Raw genomic sequence first — 19892 nt, 5'->3', positions numbered from 1 at the left:
ACGAACGTGAATTAAACAGTGTGGTTTTAGCGTTAAGCAGATTTTTGCTCTAGCCTTCTGATCCTTTTTAATACCTTGTACATCGGTAGCACTTGGTGTTGTCGCTGTGTATTCCCAAAGGTCTTCATGAATTAGATGTAGTTCCATTTGGAACTTCCATGTTCCATAATTCGTACTACCGTCCAATTTTTCCATACTTGGAAGACCTGACATATGGGAACTTTGCGATCTCTCAACATCTCTCGTTTCCATCACGATTTCCTTAGATACTGTATGCTATGCTATGACCCATAACCTGTTGGTAGTTGATTCAACTACCAATTGTTAAAAGAAAATACGTAAGGATATTCTTCGTCAGTTTTTATTTAGTTGACATGTTGATGTGAACAGCAAACAAAAGAGAATGACATATTTATTATTGAGCTTATAAATAAACCTAATACCTACGAAGAAGTATTTATTCTAACAAAACCACGCCACAAATAAAATAAAGTTAGTACTAGTAATTACTCATACCTACGATGGTAGGTACTAGGTACACTTCGTGTGCAAGTCCGACTCGCACTTGACCGATTTTTTAAAAGTTTACTGCTTATTTTTGTTTATCAATCAACTAAGGAATGTTTTTATTGCTAAAGGAAGCTCTCGTTTCTAAGAAACTGGTATAATTTATGGGGTCAATAGTAAAAGTAATATCTCTCTCTACAGACTACCTATAGGTCTTTTAACGTGATTGGCGAGCGTATAAGTTCTTAGGTAGTTACTAAAGTCCGCTGGTAGCCGATGCACCTTTTTAGCCGACTGCAATAGGAGAGTAAGTAGTCAGACAGATACACAGACAGACAGACAGACGGACAGGCAGACAACAAAGTGATCCTAAAAGGGTTGCTTTTTCCTTTTGAGGTACAGAACCCTAAAAATAATAAAAACGCATCATAATAATTCGCTTACGTGAAACTGAATTAATAATAACGTGTGTGCGTTAAGAACTTTATGTTGGACATAAACACACCCCTAAAGTTACCCGGTTTCACTTTAGTTTGTATGAACGCAACCACATTATGAATGGCATTTTTAATTGAGTTTGACGTTGACAGAATTGTGTGCAGCATCTGTCAAATCCATGTCAAAGCAAAGTTATACGAAGAAGTGTTTAGGTTATGTTTATTTTGTAATTTTAGAATTTGATTAACGCGATTAACCAAAGTAATAATTTAAAACTGCTATTTCCTATTTAAAAACGTCTTAAAATGTTTGCCGTGTTCACACGTCGTCTGTACTTTGCTTGTGACAATATCCCCGTTCGTCACTTAAGAAACCGAAGTAAAAGACTCGCTGGACCTGGAGCGAACCCTGGCTTAGACAATAGACTGGGCGCGTTCCGAGAAGACGGAATCAAGGTACAAGATGACGATGTTGAAGAGTTCATGGAACAATCGGAAAGCAGTTTCTATGATGTAAGTAGGTCTTGTAAACTCGCTAACTACTTTTCTACTTAGTACATATGATCCCAATATTATTGCAGTACCGGTATTGTCTATTTATTATTCTAAGCCGAAAAGATGGCCTACAAGTTTTAATTTTCCATGTTTTTAGTGATCCGTACCTCAAAAGGAACCCTTATAGGATCACTTTGTTGTCTGTCTGTCTGAATTGAACTAATTTCTAGTTAAGAGTAAACTAAGAGTTATTTTAAAAAAAACTGATATAAATTAGCCCTTGACTGCGATCTCACCTGATGGCAAGTGATGATGCAGTCTAAGATAGAAGCAGGCTAACTCGGAAGGGGTATGGCAGTTTCATTAAACCCATACCTCTGATCGGTTTCTACACAGCATCGTACCAGAACACTAAATACCTTGGTGGCATGGCTTTGCCAGTAGGGTGGTAACTAGCCACGGCCGAAGCCTCCCACCAGTCCAGAGACAATTTGGAAAATATATAAATTTCTGAATTCCCATACATCTACCCTACCAATATTTAAAGAAGGTACTAGAATAATTACTAATTTAATACTTTAAATAATGTCTCTTATATACATTCTTTGTATTTTTGTTTAAACTAGGCAGGTGAAGCATATAACGTTCACCTAAAGGAAACATTAATTGGGAAACACCACTTGAAGCATCAAATTGTTAAGGAAAAATACTTCAAAGAGAATATGCCCAACCTGCTCACCTGGAGTGAGAAGGAACAGATTCGGCACCTGGCTACAACACAGCCTGATGAATGGACTCCTCAGAGAATCGCTGAAAGCTTTCCTGTTACTGAACCAGTTGCTAAGGTACCTATTCTGAATTTTAAGTGTGTATAAATCAATATCCTGATCAACTTTTTTTGAAAGCTCTGCTTATAATTTCTTTAGGTTTTTAGCTTATGTACGATGTAAACTGTTAAAATTGATATTTGTTATAAAAATGTGAGTTAGCCATTTTACATTTTATTATAGTTTTACCAACTGATGCTGAAACCTTGTCCTGCCCTGTGGGAACTTTTTGATTTTTCTGGGATAAAGTCACTCTTCAGGTCTTTAAATATACCCTTGCAAAAAATTACATCAATCTATTGCTTTTAGTTTTCTAGAATATAATGAGATAAATGGATGCCACACCAGCTACTAAATGGTGGTGGTAAACAGATTAATTTGTCTAGAAATACACATACCAGTTTAGTAGTTGCAGATTTGCATAGTACAGATTTATTGGAGGGCTTAACAAAGCAATAAAACGTAGTCCAATTTTTTTTTTTCAGAAATTACTAAAATATCCTTGGAAACCAGCAACTGAAGAAAGAATAGAGCGTCATGACGCATCTGCTATGAGAAACTGGAGGGAGCTGAAAGAAGGAACATTAGATATACCAGAAGACTTACGTGCACATTTCCTTAAATTCTCAGAGAGAACAATACCTCCATTAAATAAGAAATCAGTCAAAGTAGATGTATCTCAGGAAAAGATTGGAGAATTTGAACAAATAGTGCAAAGATGTGCAAATAATGAAAAAAATAATCAAAACACAGATCAATTTGAAGAAGAATTATCTGACTCAAATAAAGAAAATAAAATAATAAAAAAGGACTGGAAGAGAGTAACTTTAGATGAATTAGCGAGCACTATAAAAAATCGTTTAGATAAAGGAAAAAATGTAGATGTACCAGACAAAATGATTATGGATATGATGAATACAGTACCAAGCAAAACTGAAAATGTACAAGAAATAAGCAAAGAAATAGAGTTAATTGGCGAAACAAAAGAAGAGAAAGGTCTTACGAATTTTAAGGAAAAAGATAATGAAATTATTTCTGATACCAATTATCCAGAAAGAATAAGAATACCAAAGAAAGCTTATCAAAGAGGTGCAACATACAAAGTTAATGATTGCTTTTATGATCATGACGGGAGATTCCTGTATAGAGTAATAGGTATGACTGATACACATTAATGTTAGTAACTAAAATGTATGTTATTATACATAGTAGCATAAACTTTAAAGTAAGAAATAAAACAATAAACATTTTAATGAAGCATTATATTTTTTTATAAAAAATTATATCCATCTCATTTTACTTGCCCATTACAGTAAATTTGAAATTAAAAATCGAAATTAACTGTATACATTGAAAATTATTGCATGTCTTTTTGTTTACCTTGTTCACAAAGATTATTTATATATTACTTCACATATTATAAAAATACATCTAGGTGACTGTCACCATTGTACATTTAGTATTGAACTCAATATATGGCTTTAAAACATCACCTGAGGCAAATGAAGGTAGAAACACATTTATTTGACATGGGTTGCATGTTATTATCATGTTTCCACCTTTAAACAGTACCTTTATAATTAACTTATAATATTTATATTATATTATAGATAAAAAGCTAACTTGAAAATTTGAACAACTCATTATATAATAGATATTTTTAAAATATTGCATTACAACATAATATGTTGTTTCACCAATTAAATATTTATTAAAGTTGTATATTTATAAGAAATAAAAATACCTGCTAAATAACTGCCTCATATTAACTTCGACTAAAACTACAATTAACTGATAACTGAATAAATAGTATTTCGATTCCTCAACTATTGTTAGTTATGAGTATTCATATATTACATAATATTATGTAGGTTAAATTCAGAAAGCTCCAATATATTTAGGCCAATAATTGCATATTATGATGATCGATCCTGTCACGCAGAAAAGATCCAACCCACATGTTGGTTATGGTTATTCAAATTGAGGAGGTGGGGAACAGAACCCAATATTTCTAGTTTTGACATTCAATATTTTTTTTAAATTTCTTGTTGGTCATGTTAGGCGAAGTTAAATTATAGATCTGACGATTTCAGTCATCAAGAACGAAACATTTCGAGTCCTAAACGCATGCAGTAAAACATATTTTTCGTTTAAAACCATTTTAAACCAGTTTACTGGTTTCTGAAAAGTTTTCCCCATAAAGGGAATGTTCAACCTTTAAAGTTGAATATCAAAAACTGGCTCTGTGTGGGTTGGATCCCTTTTGCATAACAGTGCGAGTGTATGAATGCAAGCTTGTTTATTTCAAAAGTATTATAAAAAAGGCCACTCAGTTAACACAATAACTAATACTTTTGGATAATAAGTCTCCATAAATTTTAAATTATGTTAAAATGTTGACACATTTGAATACTTTCTATTTGGCAGTCACAAATATAATATTATTACAACGACATGTTATATAATAATGTAGACATGTTCAATTGTTCATTACCAAAAGTTTTATAACATGTTACAACAGTGAACCAATTAAATATATTATACCAGCGACTTCACATAACAGAGAATACCTAGGTAAGGTACAATTTCTTTTGTTAAAAAAATTAAAATCTAGCCCAATCGACATTTCATTGAAATTCCCCTCAAACAAAGCTGAGGCAGGTCAGTTAGTTATGTATGAAGAAACTTATCCAAATTTATAGTATCATCTGAATAATTCAGGTGCACTATAAATTCTTATAAGTTTCTATATACAATCATATTTTTGATTTTAATAATTATATGGATAAATTCAACTTCTCAAACTATTTATAATGTATACAAAATGAGTTCTCACGCACCATTTTAACTCTATGTGTCAACTGTCTTGTCAAAAGTAAGATTTCAGTCCTTATTTTAATTCAATTCAATTTTGTTTTATGGCGCGCGGCTGCACCAAACGGGCGCAATTTACTTCGCCAATGTCTTGTGGAATTGAAGAAACACGATATGAATGGTTGGTGAAAACTGGGAAATTTGACTATTGGATAATTTATAAGTGGCAGTATTATTTTATAAGGTTAGTTTCTAGCCTGGAACAACAGTCCTTATTTTAAAGTTGAATCATACTTTAGACATGACAATTGACACACAAAGTTAAAATGGCCGCATGAGAAGTGATAACTCATTTTGTACGGACTATATATTATAATCTTTTGTTCTAAATGACATTTAGCTTAACACAGACAGCTGAAAACTAAGTGCAGTTTTGGAATGGCTGAAACATTGTGCAGTGAAAATCAAAACTTGTGTATTAAATCGTGTCCAAACTGAAATTTGTACATTCATGTACAGAAATATATTATATCACACATTGTGAATATATAGGGGTTTTTGGAATACAACTGCAAACCTATCCACGAGTGACTCTTAGGACTAGTCTAGTATGGTCTGCACCGGGGTAAGTCTGCATCTCATACATAGTCGAAATTTCACGGACCCGTACGAAGCGATTCGCTTCCTTATTTCTAATACGCACTACTAGAATCCCCTTCAGGCTTCCGTTTTCTCCGCCAATCAGAATGTTATTGCGTTTTGTACAATTACTGTCCTCCGAGATGCAGTATCCGGCAGGAAAGACACATCGGGCGCATGGAACTTAAGAAAGAGATAACCGGTAGCTTCGGTTTCGTAGTGTAGTCTCTCTTGTTTGTTGTGAGTGGGCATTGGCTGTCGTTGAAAGTTGAAACTAACAAGTCAACGACAAAACGTCAATCATAGATATGAGTTAACGAAGCAGTTAATTATGAGTCCAATTAATCACACAGTGACACGTTGATGATAGATAACTTATTATTAATCATTTTATTTTTTACCTGCTTTCCGATATAAAAAAGGAAGGTATGGAACTGAGAAAAGGTTTGAATAAAAGTACGAATAGAATTTATTATTCTCTATGCATGAACATTCTTATGACATTGAGTGCTGTAATTGTAGTTAAAAGGTTTGCAGTCATATAAATAACCCCATAAACAGAGTACCCCATCGGATTGCGTATAATAAATCTTATTTATACATTACAATATGTACAATCAATAAAATGGTCACAATTCATTATTTCACATTAGCACCCGCGATCATTCACCCATTACGGATACGTCGAACGCAAAAAGAAACCAAACACAAACACAAACCAATACAATATTATGTACAATTTTATAATTAGTATAATATTGAATTAATTTTAAGTAAAAAAGATTGTATAATGTAACATTTTCCAATTATTTCAAAATATTTGTAATGATTTAGGATTATTTAAAATAATATTATATCATCATTGTGGCTAATTCCATTTACACAATCTCTAAACTAAAATGTCACATCTAAATCTATTGCTATTCCTTTCATAATATTGCTTGCGGAAAAGGATAGCGCTAGATTTAGACCTGTCAATTCAGTTTAGTTTAGAGATTGTGTACAAGAGAATCGGCCCCAATATGTTATTACAATAATATACATAAATAAAATAAGTTGTCGAGCCAATTTACCGTTATTATATTTTCGTTATAGGATGTGGCAGTAATATAATAATTAAGGAGATAACGAAGGAATATTGGGGCAAAACTTTCTGTGATTGTAAGACCATAACGTCCATTATAGTATGTGATGTGATGATTATGAATTGTGATGTCCATAATTGTATGAACATCACAATTCCATGCAATTCTTATTTCATAGAAGTGTACTTTTAAAAGAAATAATCTTTTCATTGTGTATTTATTCGACTTAGAACGTAATGGACGGCTGCTGCACGTTCAACAACTTAAACTAGAATATACACTGACTTTCCTCAGACTTAGGGTGAGATCTATAGAGCGCACTCTGACTTAAGACTTAAGACTTAAAACGAGACAGAGCTATATCTCTCACATAAATCTGTCTCGTTTTAACTCAATCTTAAGTCTGAGCAAAGTCATAGTGCGCTCTATAGATCTCCGCCTTAGTTTCAGTTAAAACGAGACTTATGTCAGCGTTATAACGCTATCTCGTTTTAACAGTGTCATAATTCTGAGCAAAGTCAAAGTACACTCCATAGATCTCAACCTTAGACTTTGACCAATACCAATTATTTTATCTTGTCCCCATTTTAAGAATCTTCTTTTTTTATTGAAGCTTGGTTAATAAAATATAGTATGAAGTGAGAAAGCTTTCAAAATCCTTGTGGCGAATAGGTGTACCTACATGCTCAAGATGCATAGGCAAAGGAAAAATTCTTCAGTCAATTTAAATCATTTTTGTACTTGATGATCTTAAAATCCATGGAACTATCGAATGGTTTAAAATACGATACCCCTCCCCTAATAATCAGGATCAATGATTAATGGGTAAAGTGTTCATTTCATAAGAAATAACAATTTAATTGCTCACAGACAACAGATCGATGTCGTACATTACTGATTTATATCGCAAATCATTTAAAAGAATTTTATCAACGCTATCTCCTCAACCCTATATTACAAGCAAAGCAATCGTAAGGTATCGTATTTCGGCTATCATACTTATTGATTCATAATGTTTACTCGACATGATTTTTCTATCAAGAAAGACGGAATCTGACAGTTTTTTAAAAGAAAATCATGTAGATATGTAGAAAAGAGAATCATGAGAAGAGAATCAATCATGTAGATGCCTTAAACAAGAAAAAACGTGTGTATCCCCTAGGCCTCTAAGTCAGAAAACCATGTGGGTCCACAGCTCCTTAATCAGGTAAACCACGTAGATCTTTAGCTCCAAGTCAGAAAACCATGTGGACCTTAGGCTCTATGTCGCAAAACCATGTGGATTCGCAACCCTCATAATCAGAAAAACATGTAGAGCATTAGCCCTTTAAGTCAGAAAACCACGTGGATCCGTAGGCCCCGTCAGAAAATCATGGGGATCCTCAGCCCCAGAAATTTATCATCATATGGATCGTCAGCCCCAAAATCAGAAAACCACGTGGATTCGCAGTCCCTTAATCAGAAAACCATGTGGATTCTCGGCACCTAATTGAGAAAACCATGTGGATCCGCAGCTCTTAAATAACGAGCCTATGTGTGAAGGCAGTCGTGGATCATATTTCGTGTATGTTTAGTCTTAATCGTTTGAAGTAGTGTCTACAGCAGGCAGCGGTGGGCGAGGGTGGCAAGTCTTGCGGCCTCGTCTCGGTGCCCAGTTGGTCCAGAGCACGAGTGTATTCACGTTGGAGCGCCACAAAGTCTATATTCTGTTCGCCGAGGGCTGCCATCGCTAGGAATAATATGTCTCTGAAAATAATACATGAAAACTTTAATAGGCACTTCATAGTTTACAGCACAAAAATTTGAAGTTTACTGTACAGATGGAAGGAGCGCTGCGATGCTAGTGTAGACTTCGTATTGCGTTAAGACTTTGGAGTCCTACGCTGATCGAATTTTGTAAAATAATACCTTTCAAGCGAGTAAGTTGCCTAATCTAATTACTGTAAAAATCTTGTCCGTGTGAAATGATGCCATGAATACTGGGTGCATTTCCGCGCTGAACAGCCAGGCTCAAAAAACAAGCCAAGTCTTCTATCGCGAGATTTTTTTGTAATATTCAGTATAATATGTAACAATGACTCCTCACGCGCCATTTTAACTCTATGGTAAATCTTATTTTAAAGGTTGAACTACGGCTCACCTTTAAAATAAAGACTAAAATCGTACTTTTGATATGACCCATAGAGTTAAAATAGCACGTGAGGAGTCCTTTTTCACGGACTTTTACAATGCTGCAAAGATAAGAAGGCGATGGCAATTTGAGGAATAGGTACGTCTATGGGATGTCTTTGATACTGAAAATATCATTGTGATAACTTAAAACTATTTAAGTTGAATATAAATTAATTGAAATTAGTTCTGGAAAGTCGTAGTTATACCTGTAGTAAGAGTAATACCGCTTGTTGCCACACGTAGATTCTCTCCACGCGGCCAGTCGGCGTATTGCGTCCGATAGATCGTTGCTGACCAGTCCGTCTAACACGGCCGCTACAACCCTGTATATAAAAGAGGTGAAGTTTGTAAGTTCGTTTGTAGGGAGTAATCTCTGGAACTACTGATCTGATTTTGAAAATCCTTTCACCAGTAGAAAGCTATATTATTCCTGAGTGATAAAGGCTTTATTTTATTCCAAAAAAATTAGAGATCCCTACGATAATTGTAATAAGCTACTCGTGCGAAGCCGGGGCGGGTCGCTAGTATAAAATAATACCATCCTGTATGTACACCAAATGATAACTAAGAATACCCTGCAAACTTATAAAATTCTGGTAGTATCGTGGCAACCCCCGTTTTTTTTCCCCCGCTGGTAAAAATGCTATAAGGCATCCCGCACAAGGGCGGGTATGTGGGACTCACTGGCAATTGTGGCAACCCCCTGCCAGACACCCTTAAACCATATCGAAGGTCTGGCCCTCCCGGGCTCTCTCTATTAGCTATATCAGAACAAAAGGTACGTACGATTGATGCGCATTGCAATCATGGTCAGTTAGCAACAGAGCTCGTAGCTGCCGCGAGCGAGGTTGCTGTCTACGTCCGCGCCACGCCCGATACAACGCCTGCGCCTCGCCCTCCGCAAGCCTAGCGCACTCCCACTCGCACACTACGCGGACACCTGAGACGGAAACAACAGTTAGACAGGACCAGGGAAGCCACAGGATTTTTAAGGAAACCGAAACTTTACATTGACGAAGTTGCGGGCAAGAGCCGATTTACAGTACGTGGCAGAAAATAATGTACATCGGCCTTTAGATTGACATTTCGGCTTTGTAGTGCGTCGTCTCTGTCTCTCAATCCGCTATCTCCTTCTAAAGGTCAATGTACATTATTTTCTGCCGCGTTCTGTAAGTAGCACTGATTTCAGAGTTGAGTCGTAAGTGTCTAATAACAAACCGGCAGATTTCTCCGTGTCCGGCAGTTGGTCCAAGCTCTGGTACTTGGCAGAGAAATTAGGGCACAACAAATCGGGCAGATGGTTTTCTATATTCGCCCGTTCAAGGAACCAAACCAAGTTCCAATAGACGATCGGGTGCGACTCCACGAATTCAGGCTCCGCTAGACACGAGTCGCCTTCCCTACCTGGAAGAATTCATTTTTATAATTATTATTTCGTAGGGTTTTGTCAAAATGATGTTTCTAGCACAACAATAAGTGCGAGTAAGTATTATTAAAAGTTTGAAACATTAACAAAATACATATTTTTTATTGAATTGATTTTTGACATAGAATGACTTTTTAATTTATAGACTAGGGCTTGGCTGCAATCAGACCTGCTGGCAAGTGATGATGCAGCCAAAGATGGAGCTCACTTGATTGGAAGAAGAAGACAAGTGGAGAGGAAAACTGATACCAGAAGGGTGTTCCATATTGTAGCGGACTTACCTAAAATAGATTCGAATTCCTTTCTGAGCACGAGAGGGTTTAAATAAGGCACGCTTATGGTTTCTGCTTGCGTTTGACCCTTCCGTATTACCTGCAAAGAAACAGATAATAATTTGAACAACTTTTTTCTAGATCAACTTATTGCTCGACGATTTGGCAACCCCATAACAGTACCTAAGCCTATACATTTCGGAACGCAATTTTCTAGTAAGTTCCTGATTTCTCACGTCACTTCGTCACGAATTGGTCACTCCTTGCGATGCCAAACAGGCCAGCATCATTCACAAACTCCGATTTTTTTTGGTCAAGTACATCATATTTGTATGTTAAGGAGACACACAGATACTGTAGGCCACAGGAAAATTTTATTTTAAGAGGGGTTCAAGTAAATTATAGTTCAAATAAGAATTATTTATTAGGAGAAACCAAATGGGCAATGTTCCTACGACACTGGTGACATTACGAGCACGACGTTATATGCTCGTCCATTGATAGAAAGTATTACCTGTACAGATAGGAAGGGCACGGTGTGTCTGCCGCACGCCGTGCACCGAGTGTTGAGGTTGGAGTCGTCGGCCGCCCAGCCCGCCATGATGTCCTCATCGTACAACAAGGCGAGACACTGGTGACATTGCGAGCACGACGTTATGTGCACCTCCACTGATACATTTTCAGCTTTCACGGTACCCTACAAAATTAATTTTCTTACAAAGATTTGTTTAAACGCCGTAAGTTCAATTACGTACAAAATCAAAGTATGGAATTAGAAAAACGGTAATTTATGAACAATCTAAAGGGTCCTTTTTAGTGACTGGTAGATAACGTACCGTCTAACGCGATGATTGTTTAAATAACAAAAATCTGAATAATTCTCTGCTCCAGTAATTCGTCACTCATGATTAACAAAATTTACCGATGCTTGAACCTATCGTCAAATTGACCCTTTGTAAGCATTTGAACAGTCCAAGGTCTGTCCGTTGGTAATAAAATGTTTCAAAAGATTTCTAGTTTGACGTGTGGTTCTCGATGAGAAAAAAATAGCAAGATCTTTATAGATAGTTGAGATACAACAAATATAGTTTTGCTTTTTGTTAAAACAAGCCTAGACCACAAGCTAAGTCCTAATGCACGTACGTTTAGCGCTGGGTAGAGGTTGTCGGGAAGATGCGACAAAAGCGTAGCGAGTGATCCGCGCTCCATAGACGCCAATTCGGCATCGCTTGAGGCACGTCTGAAGCCCATACCGGTTGACCATTCTGCAAGAATGGATAGTTAGAAAGTTGCTGTTAAGATATAGCACATAATGTAAACGATAAGAGTATGTGTGCGCTGTGGACATTTTAAAGTTTGAAGCTGTTTTCGATACTAGGTCGTTAAAATTAAAGCAAAACGCTCGAGAATTTGGATGGCTTCAAAATAAACGAAACAAATTGATTCTGTTGAAATGTGTGAGGCCATCAACATTAAAAAACGATTGTCAAAATGTCTAAGTATGATCCTCCAGAGCCAACACGTAGTGGTTTCTGATCCTGCAGTTTTATTTTCTAGATCAGATAATAATTTAAACACTGAGTGTGCTCCTAATTTTCTACGTTTGCGTAAAAATTCAGTATTTAGACATGTATAATTGCACAGTTTAAACAGGCAGAAGATATTATGTAAGGTAACGCGGACGTCGTTTATTCAGATAGAGAACGTCATTTTTTGCACATTCTTCTATCCTAAAAGAAAAATACAAAAAGATGACTAATTCAATATATCTTACCATCTGGGTTTAATTCCGAAGAGACATCCCCAGACTCTTCTTCAGTCATAAAACTGGTCAAAGCACTTGTAGCATTCCCAATTGCCCCTTTGACTGGCGTAGAATTCGCAGATATAACCTCTTTCATTTCATCGAATTTCTTCGCCATACTGGTCGCCGCAGACTTGAGACTGCTTAGACCACTTTGTAGGAGCTCGTTCGACTTCTTACCGGCTATGCTTGTAGGGCTGTCGAGAATATGACTAAATAGTAGTCACGATTTGAAACAACTATTTAGTATGAGACGACACAAACAAAAAATGCGCTACGAAACACAGAACAGATAGGTAGGTACTTACTACTCGCACATAAATTGTTACATACAAAATTAATGTGAGCTAAGACAATGCGTGAAACGGACAGTGAACATGCCTTGTTATAACACCATAATAAATAGCATATAACTGCGTAAAGGTGAACGCATATCAAGAAACGATCCGCAAAACTCGCAGGAGGCGTTGGTGCTGCTTCCTGCAGATCGTCTCTTAATCTTATGCGGATACCTTTACATCCATTAGTGATATTTTAGTAATTTAAGATCCTTTTAATTATCTACCACTCTACCAAAAATATAGTTAAAAACACAACGTTCACGTCTTTTTTTGTGTTCAGCATTTGATTAAACCATTCTTAAAGTTAGCGGTAACATTGACCATGGAATGAATTAGCATCCAGTGTATAGAAAAGTTAGGTATCCCTTTAGTGAAAGTGAGACCACGTAACAAAATGAATATGAAACAGCTTGTTAGTATTATGCTTACCTGAAGTAATTCTCGATCATTGCCTTTCCGATTTTCATGTTTTCTTTGCGCAACGACAGACGGCCAGGCGAATAGCGTCTAAGAAAACAAACTAGCTCTGGCATACGGTGCAAAAAATTAAAAATGGGTTACAAAACAACTAAGAGCCACTTCTGCCGCCAGTAAATTTACTTGTATCGCATAATGTTGAAAACTTTTATAAAAATCTAAAACTTTTTTTTAGTTTGACTAGCATTTATTTACTGACGTCAAAATTGGCATGAAATAAAACGTAAAAAGCAAAACATTTCCGAAAGTAAAGCTGCAGACACATTATTGCGGTGTGGCATGTTGCAACGGAATCTGGCGCGACCATCAATAAATTGGAGCTCGTTCGTCAACGCACCAGAGCGCCACAACAGATCTTCATATAAAAATATATGAGCCCAATTATCTTGTGTCGCGTTACGACTTGCTACAACACAGTAATATGTTCGCACCTTAAAGCAAAACATCTTCCTCGTGTCGTGATCTAGCATGCTTATAGGGCGATTATTTAGGCTGAGATCTATAGAGCTTACTTTGACTTTATTCAGACTTAGGGATGATTTATGCTAGACACGTCCAATGCGCGGACGATCCATGAATTGCAATTTTGTATGAAGAAACATAACACGGACGAGGCTCGAATGACTCGGATGCGGCACGGTCTGATGTGACCGCATACAAAATTCTAAACTGGTGCCTCGGACGCGGCACGGCTCGGGCCTAGCACGGTTTAGCATATCTCATCCCTTAAGATACAATATAACTGTCTCGTATTACCTCTAAGTAAAAAATACGCTCTATATCTTAACTTAAATTTTTCGAAAACGTCAACTCCAACAGTTCCTAGCAAACATCTACAAAAGTTAATATTAGATGAAAATCTAGATTTATTTGCAACATGCAATGGTTATTTTTATGTATATAAGTCCTTTTTATGATTCGATGACTGATCGATTTGATCATGCTATGAAATAACCAAATTTAGAAGTTTTGGTAAACACATATGTACAGAAAATACTATAGGACGGAAAATAAAATCTGTGTTTTGCTGCGATATCTGTCTTAAATTCGCAAGCTAGGTTCCTAGGAACTGATAAAAACGGCTAAGAATTTTATTTGCCGTGTCAGTACACGGATTATAAGCCCCGAGAAAAATATGTATCGTATTATATCGGGTCACACTTGGGTCACATTTGTAGAGCGCTATCTCTTCTAGTCTCCTGCGTTTTATATATTCTGTGTTACTCATCACCGAGCACGAATTATATACGCCATGTAATAATATAAAAGTAACATATTTAGGGGACGAGATAAATGCAGTTACACAATTGGGATCACGCCTATTTTGTTTTTTTAGGAACTATTAAAATATAAATAGGTGATCTTCCAAAATTTGTAAAATCCACATCCAATGTAGTTTTAAGTTTGCTGACCATTTTTAATTATCGATTTAACTAAAAAAGTACGTTAAATCACGTCAAACGTTTATGACATCACATGTATGTATTTCATACAAGCTCCCTTACTAAGCAAGCGTTATGACGTTTCATAAAAAGTCGCTGATTTTACTAGTAGTCATTATCCTTATTTATGCTAAGATCTTATAAGCTAGTACTTACCCAAAGCTGATCTTGAGCGTGTTCCCGAGGCTGGCCAAGCTGGATGAGACGGTGCCCGGCGCAGTCTCGCTCCTGTGTAGTTTCCTGCCGACAGGAAACTATCGAGCTCATCTCGCTCTTACACACATACTGTACACGCGGTCTAGCAGGTTAGCGGGAACACCGTAAGCGGGGCAGGACAAAGTTGTAAGGTATTTGGGCATCGCACAGGGCAGCGTTTTTGGAGACACCAGAGCCAAGCCCTGGTCTCTCCAAAAAACGGTCTGTAATAAAACTGAGTGATTTAAATGTATCAATGCTACAAACTCAACTTCTCCCTCAGATGGTCTTAGTCAAGTATATTTTAGGTCTGCGCCAAAACCAAGAAAGGTTTTAATTTTTTTCGATATTTTAATTATTATCACACTAATATTATACAGGCGAAAGTTTGTATGTGTGTGTTTGGCTGAAATTTGGAATGGAGATAGATTTTACCTTGGGTTAACACATATGCTACTTTTATCCTATAAAAATCCCTGGTTCCCGCGAAATTTCTTGAACATATCCACGCGGACGAAGTCGCGGGCATTAGCTAATTTTAAATAATTGGAGCATTTTTTAGTACCTTACAACTTTCGATATACATGAAAGTGTATCAGAAAGGCCTAGAGACACATTAAATATCAACTTTCTCAGTTACCGGTTGCACTATTTAATTAAACAAATCAGTCTTTTGCAATGCAATAATATTTAAAAATAAAGTCTCGTAATATGCCTTTAAGCCTAGGGCATGCTATGTGATAGGGTTGAGGTGGGTACACACTTTTAACATCACAAACGGGAATCTATACATACAGCAATTGATATTTCCTGTGCGGACCGAAATTCGACTGTGCGGTATACGTCGAAATTATATTTTGCTTTGGCAACCAATGAATCATTTCCAGAGATTTTGGTCTGACATGGGACTTAGGCCGTCTATTACCATCATCTTACCGATAGCTGGACCGTTGCAGGGGCGCAAGATCGTGGCGTGTGGAAGTCCTTACAAGAGACTTATGTCCAGCAGTCAAAGTCTCGGTTGACGATGACGACCGAGTATAAACCGTATGGGATTAATTTTGATTTTTCAAAATGTGATCGTTTTACAAAATTGAGTTTTAAGCCATTGATATAATGTTTATTTGTGAATTTTTTTGTCAAGACCAAGAGGGAGGACTCCAAATGGTAATAGGTGTAAAACAATAAGAGCAGTCATTTAGCTGCTCTTTCAAGCTTGTGTTGGGACTGGTTCGCTTTATGTGCTCTTTCATGCTCCGAGCGAATATATCCGGTCCACGATCTCCGGTCTATGTGAAAACGATCTCTGATACTCTTCGAGCCTGTCTATCTGAACGAACCCTAAGGTAGCCACTATACTCTATTCACGGAGAGAAGTTAATATAGCGCTCTCTGTTACATAATTCCATACAAATGATAGAGACAAAAATCTCTGTGGGTGTTAACCATTTGAGTGGGCAACCAATCACAAACGAACTTATATTATCCGTACTACTATACTATATTAATTAATTAATGTCAAATGTTTTTTGACAGTGTTTTCTACACTCTCTCAAAAAATCAATTCGAAAACATAGTTTTGTTTGTGATTTGTTGGTGCCTCGAAAGGGTTAACGTCTACTTAGATTTTTGTCTCTGTCATTTGTATGGGATTATGTAACAGAGAGAGTGCTATAATAACTTCTCTCCGTGGATAGAGTGTAGACAATAGAGCATGGCAGTTGAGGCATATAAAGCACACAAACATCAATGGAAGTTATGTACCCGGGTTGTTCCTCAGTGGGCTCATCTTGGAAGGAGTTGCTTCTACGGTGGAACAGCTTGGGGCTGACACTCAGCTCGTGTTTCGGGGGCGGAGGCTCGTCTTGTACCGGAGGCTTCGGTTCCACGACGGGCTCCACTAGGTTTAGGGCTCCGAGAGGGTCGTCGGCTAGGACTGGCGTTCGGGGTGATAACCTGATGATAGAATTTATTTTTAATTCCATTAAAAGGCTAACGAATGGCTAACATTTCGTCTGGTGGTAAGTGACGATGCAGTTTAAGATATATAGTAAAATTTATCTGTCATATCCCTTCCAACTTGGCCCGCTTCATCTTAGCAAAAAATATAAATTCAGCCGAGTCTTAGTAATATGGGTCCGTTGGCAGCCTTAGGGTAAGGAACCCTAATAAAGATAACATATAACGCGCATACTCACTTCAAAGGTGACGTTTTGGAGGTTATATCTAAAGGCTCCATAGCTGCCGCTTCCTTTTCAGGCTCCTCGGGGAAACTCAGCGTTCTCGAACACCGAGTCTTGGTGTTTGACGTACCTAAGAAAATAAGTAAGGTTTTTTTTGACGTTTTGTTATAAGTTTCCTTCGCAAACTGTGGTTTAACGGTCCTTATGCAAGTGGGCCTGAGGGTCTTATGTTTAACAGTACGCGGCAGAAAGTTACGTACATCGACGTTTAGGAGATAGCAGATTTGTAGAGCGTTGTCTCTGTCGCTGAGACCGACAAAACGTCATATACGTATGAGTGACAGAGAACACTCTCCAAAGCCGAAATGTCATTCGAAAGGTCGATGTACATTAATTTCTGCCGCGTACTGTAACTTCGTTTAATTAGGTGATTATAACTAGGGGTTATAACTAGTATTATAACTATACTATAGGACTTACTGCTGGAAAATGATAGCCTCTGCAAGTTTTGGACGATCTGAGCATCACCAGCGAAACTTTTCGATCGTGTGAGGATTCGTAGGTCGGACGGACTTTCTGGACTCACGTGGATCGTCTATAGCAGGCACACAATTGTAAATATTTAATACTTTCACACTACCGACAAATTAATAAAATTACCACTATTTCTTACAAATCCAACAACTGACCATCAAAAAGTGTAATTTATTACCTATTTTGAATAAATTATTTGACTTTGAAATGAGCGAAAGAAATGCATTATGAAGAGTTCAGACCAAACCTGTGTATTTGGCGCTATATTAGTCCAGCTTTTATGAGACAAAATAAACATATATGTTTATCTCTGTCAGACTTATAATACCGCGACTCCACAGCATGGAATCCGATTTAAAAAATCCTGTGGGAACTAATCAATTTTTTGGGATAAACAAATAGTATATCTCACTCTCCAGGCCTTTAACTAATCACACAACACAAAAAATCATGTCAAACTCAAGTGAAGAACAAACAAACACACTTTCGTATTTATGATATTATAGGATGTATAGCTCTCTTGATCGCACACAGGCATTAAGGCTACTTAAAAACGAGAACACAATACATGAAAACTTATTCAACTTACAATTTGTAATAATTACCTGTCTCTTTTCCGCAATTGTTATTGGTTCAGGTTCTTCGTTTCCTAACGAATTACTCCTAGGTCGAGACGTTCCAGTGAGATCTGGATCGGACGGTAAACCTAAAAAAACATTAATAAATGTTAAAAAAATAAATTCGGCGGTGTTCCCACTAGATTATAATATAAGGTTGTTCAAGGGGCGGACCAAAAAATTTCTGAAAGGCCGGCCACGCATTGGCGTTCCTCTGGTGTTGCAAATGTTCACGTCTCAATTTTGTAAAGCATTGTTTCTGACGTTGAGACCGACAAAACGTCATATAGGTATGAGTGACAGAGACAACGCTCTACAAAGCCGAAATGTCATTCTAAAGGCCGATGTACGTTACTGTCTGCCGCGTACTGTAGGTACATATTTGCTAATGCCCGAGGCACAGCCGTTGAAAAATTGCATTAAGGCCGAGATGTATAGAGCGCACTTTGAATTTGCTTAAGACTTAAGACACAATTACGATTTAACTGTTTTAGGCAGATTTCTGCTAGCTGAGCAAAGCAAAGTCAACATAGAATTCAGCATTAGGTAAATCTTAAGATATAATCTAAGATAGGGACAGTGCAAAGGACCAAAGTAAGCTCATAGTCCCAGCTTACAAACGTTTACCTATTTGTTCGTCACCATCATTGAGAGATCGCCATGAGCGATAAGACCGCCTTTGCATGTAAATCTTCTCCAGTATGCACCACATAGTTTTTTCCCTTTCCATCAAACATCATATAAAGCTTGTGGACATTAACCTGATATGAGTATGCCCGCGGCGTGTGAAAGCTTATGGGCCCTCGGGTGAGTAGTGTTCGCACGTACTATGTTCCCGCGACGGCATAGGGCTTCGAATGCGCTCGTGCTGGCATTGGTTCCTTCACATGCTACAAAATAATAAATTTATTGAAAACCAAATGATTATTTAAATTGCGTTTGTTTGTCGGTCTGTATGAAACGATAAACACACATCCTCGTAACTGCTAAATACAATAAACCCATTTTTTTAGGATTCCGTACCTCAAAAGGAAAAACGGAACCCTTATAAGATCACTTTGTTGTCTGTCAAGAAACCTACAGGGTACTTCCCGTTGTTCTAGAATCATGAAATTTGGCAGGTAGGTAGATCTTATAACAGACATCAGATTTTTCTGAGAACCGTGAATTTGTGGTTACATCACACAAAAAAACACAAATTGTGGTCATGAACTAAAAATTTGTATTTTCAATTTTAGAAGTAAGATCTCTATCAAGTGGGGTATCATATGAAAGGGCTAAATCCTGTGGGCATTTTAAAATAGATTTTTATTTATTTTATGCATCATAGTGTTTGAATCATCGTGCAAAATGTCGAAAAAATACGAGTGTAGTACGGAACTCTCGTTGCGCGAGCCTGACTCACACTTGGTCGGGTTTTTAGTCGGATGAAAATTCACAAATTCTTACCGGAGTCCAAACTAGACCTGCTCCGTGCAGGCTCAGCGAGTGCCAACGCAGCCAAATCCGAGCCCTCGCCCCCCACCGTTCGCACGCGGGGTAGCGTGCCAGTACCTGTCAAAAACATTCATTTTTAAAGCAGACTTTGGGGTCCGCGACCGCAACGCTCGACGACGAAATGCGAC

General features: G+C 37.3%; 2 protein-coding genes across 2 annotated transcripts in view; one reads left to right on the top strand and one right to left on the bottom strand.

The window, feature by feature from the left end:
• Window positions 1-1109: 1109 nt before the first annotated feature.
• LOC117990158 (uncharacterized) lies at window positions 1110-3626 on the top strand. The gene is made up of 3 exons (XM_034977612.2): window positions 1110-1457; window positions 2066-2284; window positions 2752-3626. The coding sequence occupies exons 1-3, from the start codon at window positions 1251-1253 to the stop codon at window positions 3439-3441; spliced, it is 1116 nt and encodes a 371-aa protein (XP_034833503.1). The 5' UTR covers window positions 1110-1250; the 3' UTR covers window positions 3442-3626.
• Window positions 3514-19892, bottom strand: part of Crag (DENN domain-containing protein Crag) — a 46743-nt gene continuing 30364 nt past the window's right edge. Inside the window, exons 20-35 of the mRNA XM_034977608.2 lie at window positions 19717-19821; window positions 19029-19157; window positions 18256-18356; window positions 17597-17711; window positions 17132-17246; window positions 16698-16889; window positions 14895-14978; window positions 13249-13326; window positions 12449-12675; window positions 11818-11939; window positions 11189-11371; window positions 10684-10774; window positions 10195-10380; window positions 9763-9916; window positions 9183-9299; window positions 3514-8550 (exon numbers count right to left, since the gene is read on the bottom strand). Coding sequence (XP_034833499.1) covers window positions 8358-8550; window positions 9183-9299; window positions 9763-9916; window positions 10195-10380; window positions 10684-10774; window positions 11189-11371; window positions 11818-11939; window positions 12449-12675; window positions 13249-13326; window positions 14895-14978; window positions 16698-16889; window positions 17132-17246; window positions 17597-17711; window positions 18256-18356; window positions 19029-19157; window positions 19717-19821 — 2192 coding nt within the window. The 3' untranslated portion in view covers window positions 3514-8357. The remainder of the gene's footprint in view (window positions 8551-9182; window positions 9300-9762; window positions 9917-10194; window positions 10381-10683; window positions 10775-11188; window positions 11372-11817; window positions 11940-12448; window positions 12676-13248; window positions 13327-14894; window positions 14979-16697; window positions 16890-17131; window positions 17247-17596; window positions 17712-18255; window positions 18357-19028; window positions 19158-19716; window positions 19822-19892) is intronic.

Source organism: Maniola hyperantus, chromosome 17, assembly GCF_902806685.2.
Source record: "Maniola hyperantus chromosome 17, iAphHyp1.2, whole genome shotgun sequence".
Taxonomy (NCBI): domain Eukaryota; kingdom Metazoa; phylum Arthropoda; class Insecta; order Lepidoptera; family Nymphalidae; genus Maniola; species Maniola hyperantus.
The sequence above is the reverse complement of the archived record's forward strand: the minus strand, read 5'-3'. Positions and strand labels throughout refer to the sequence as shown.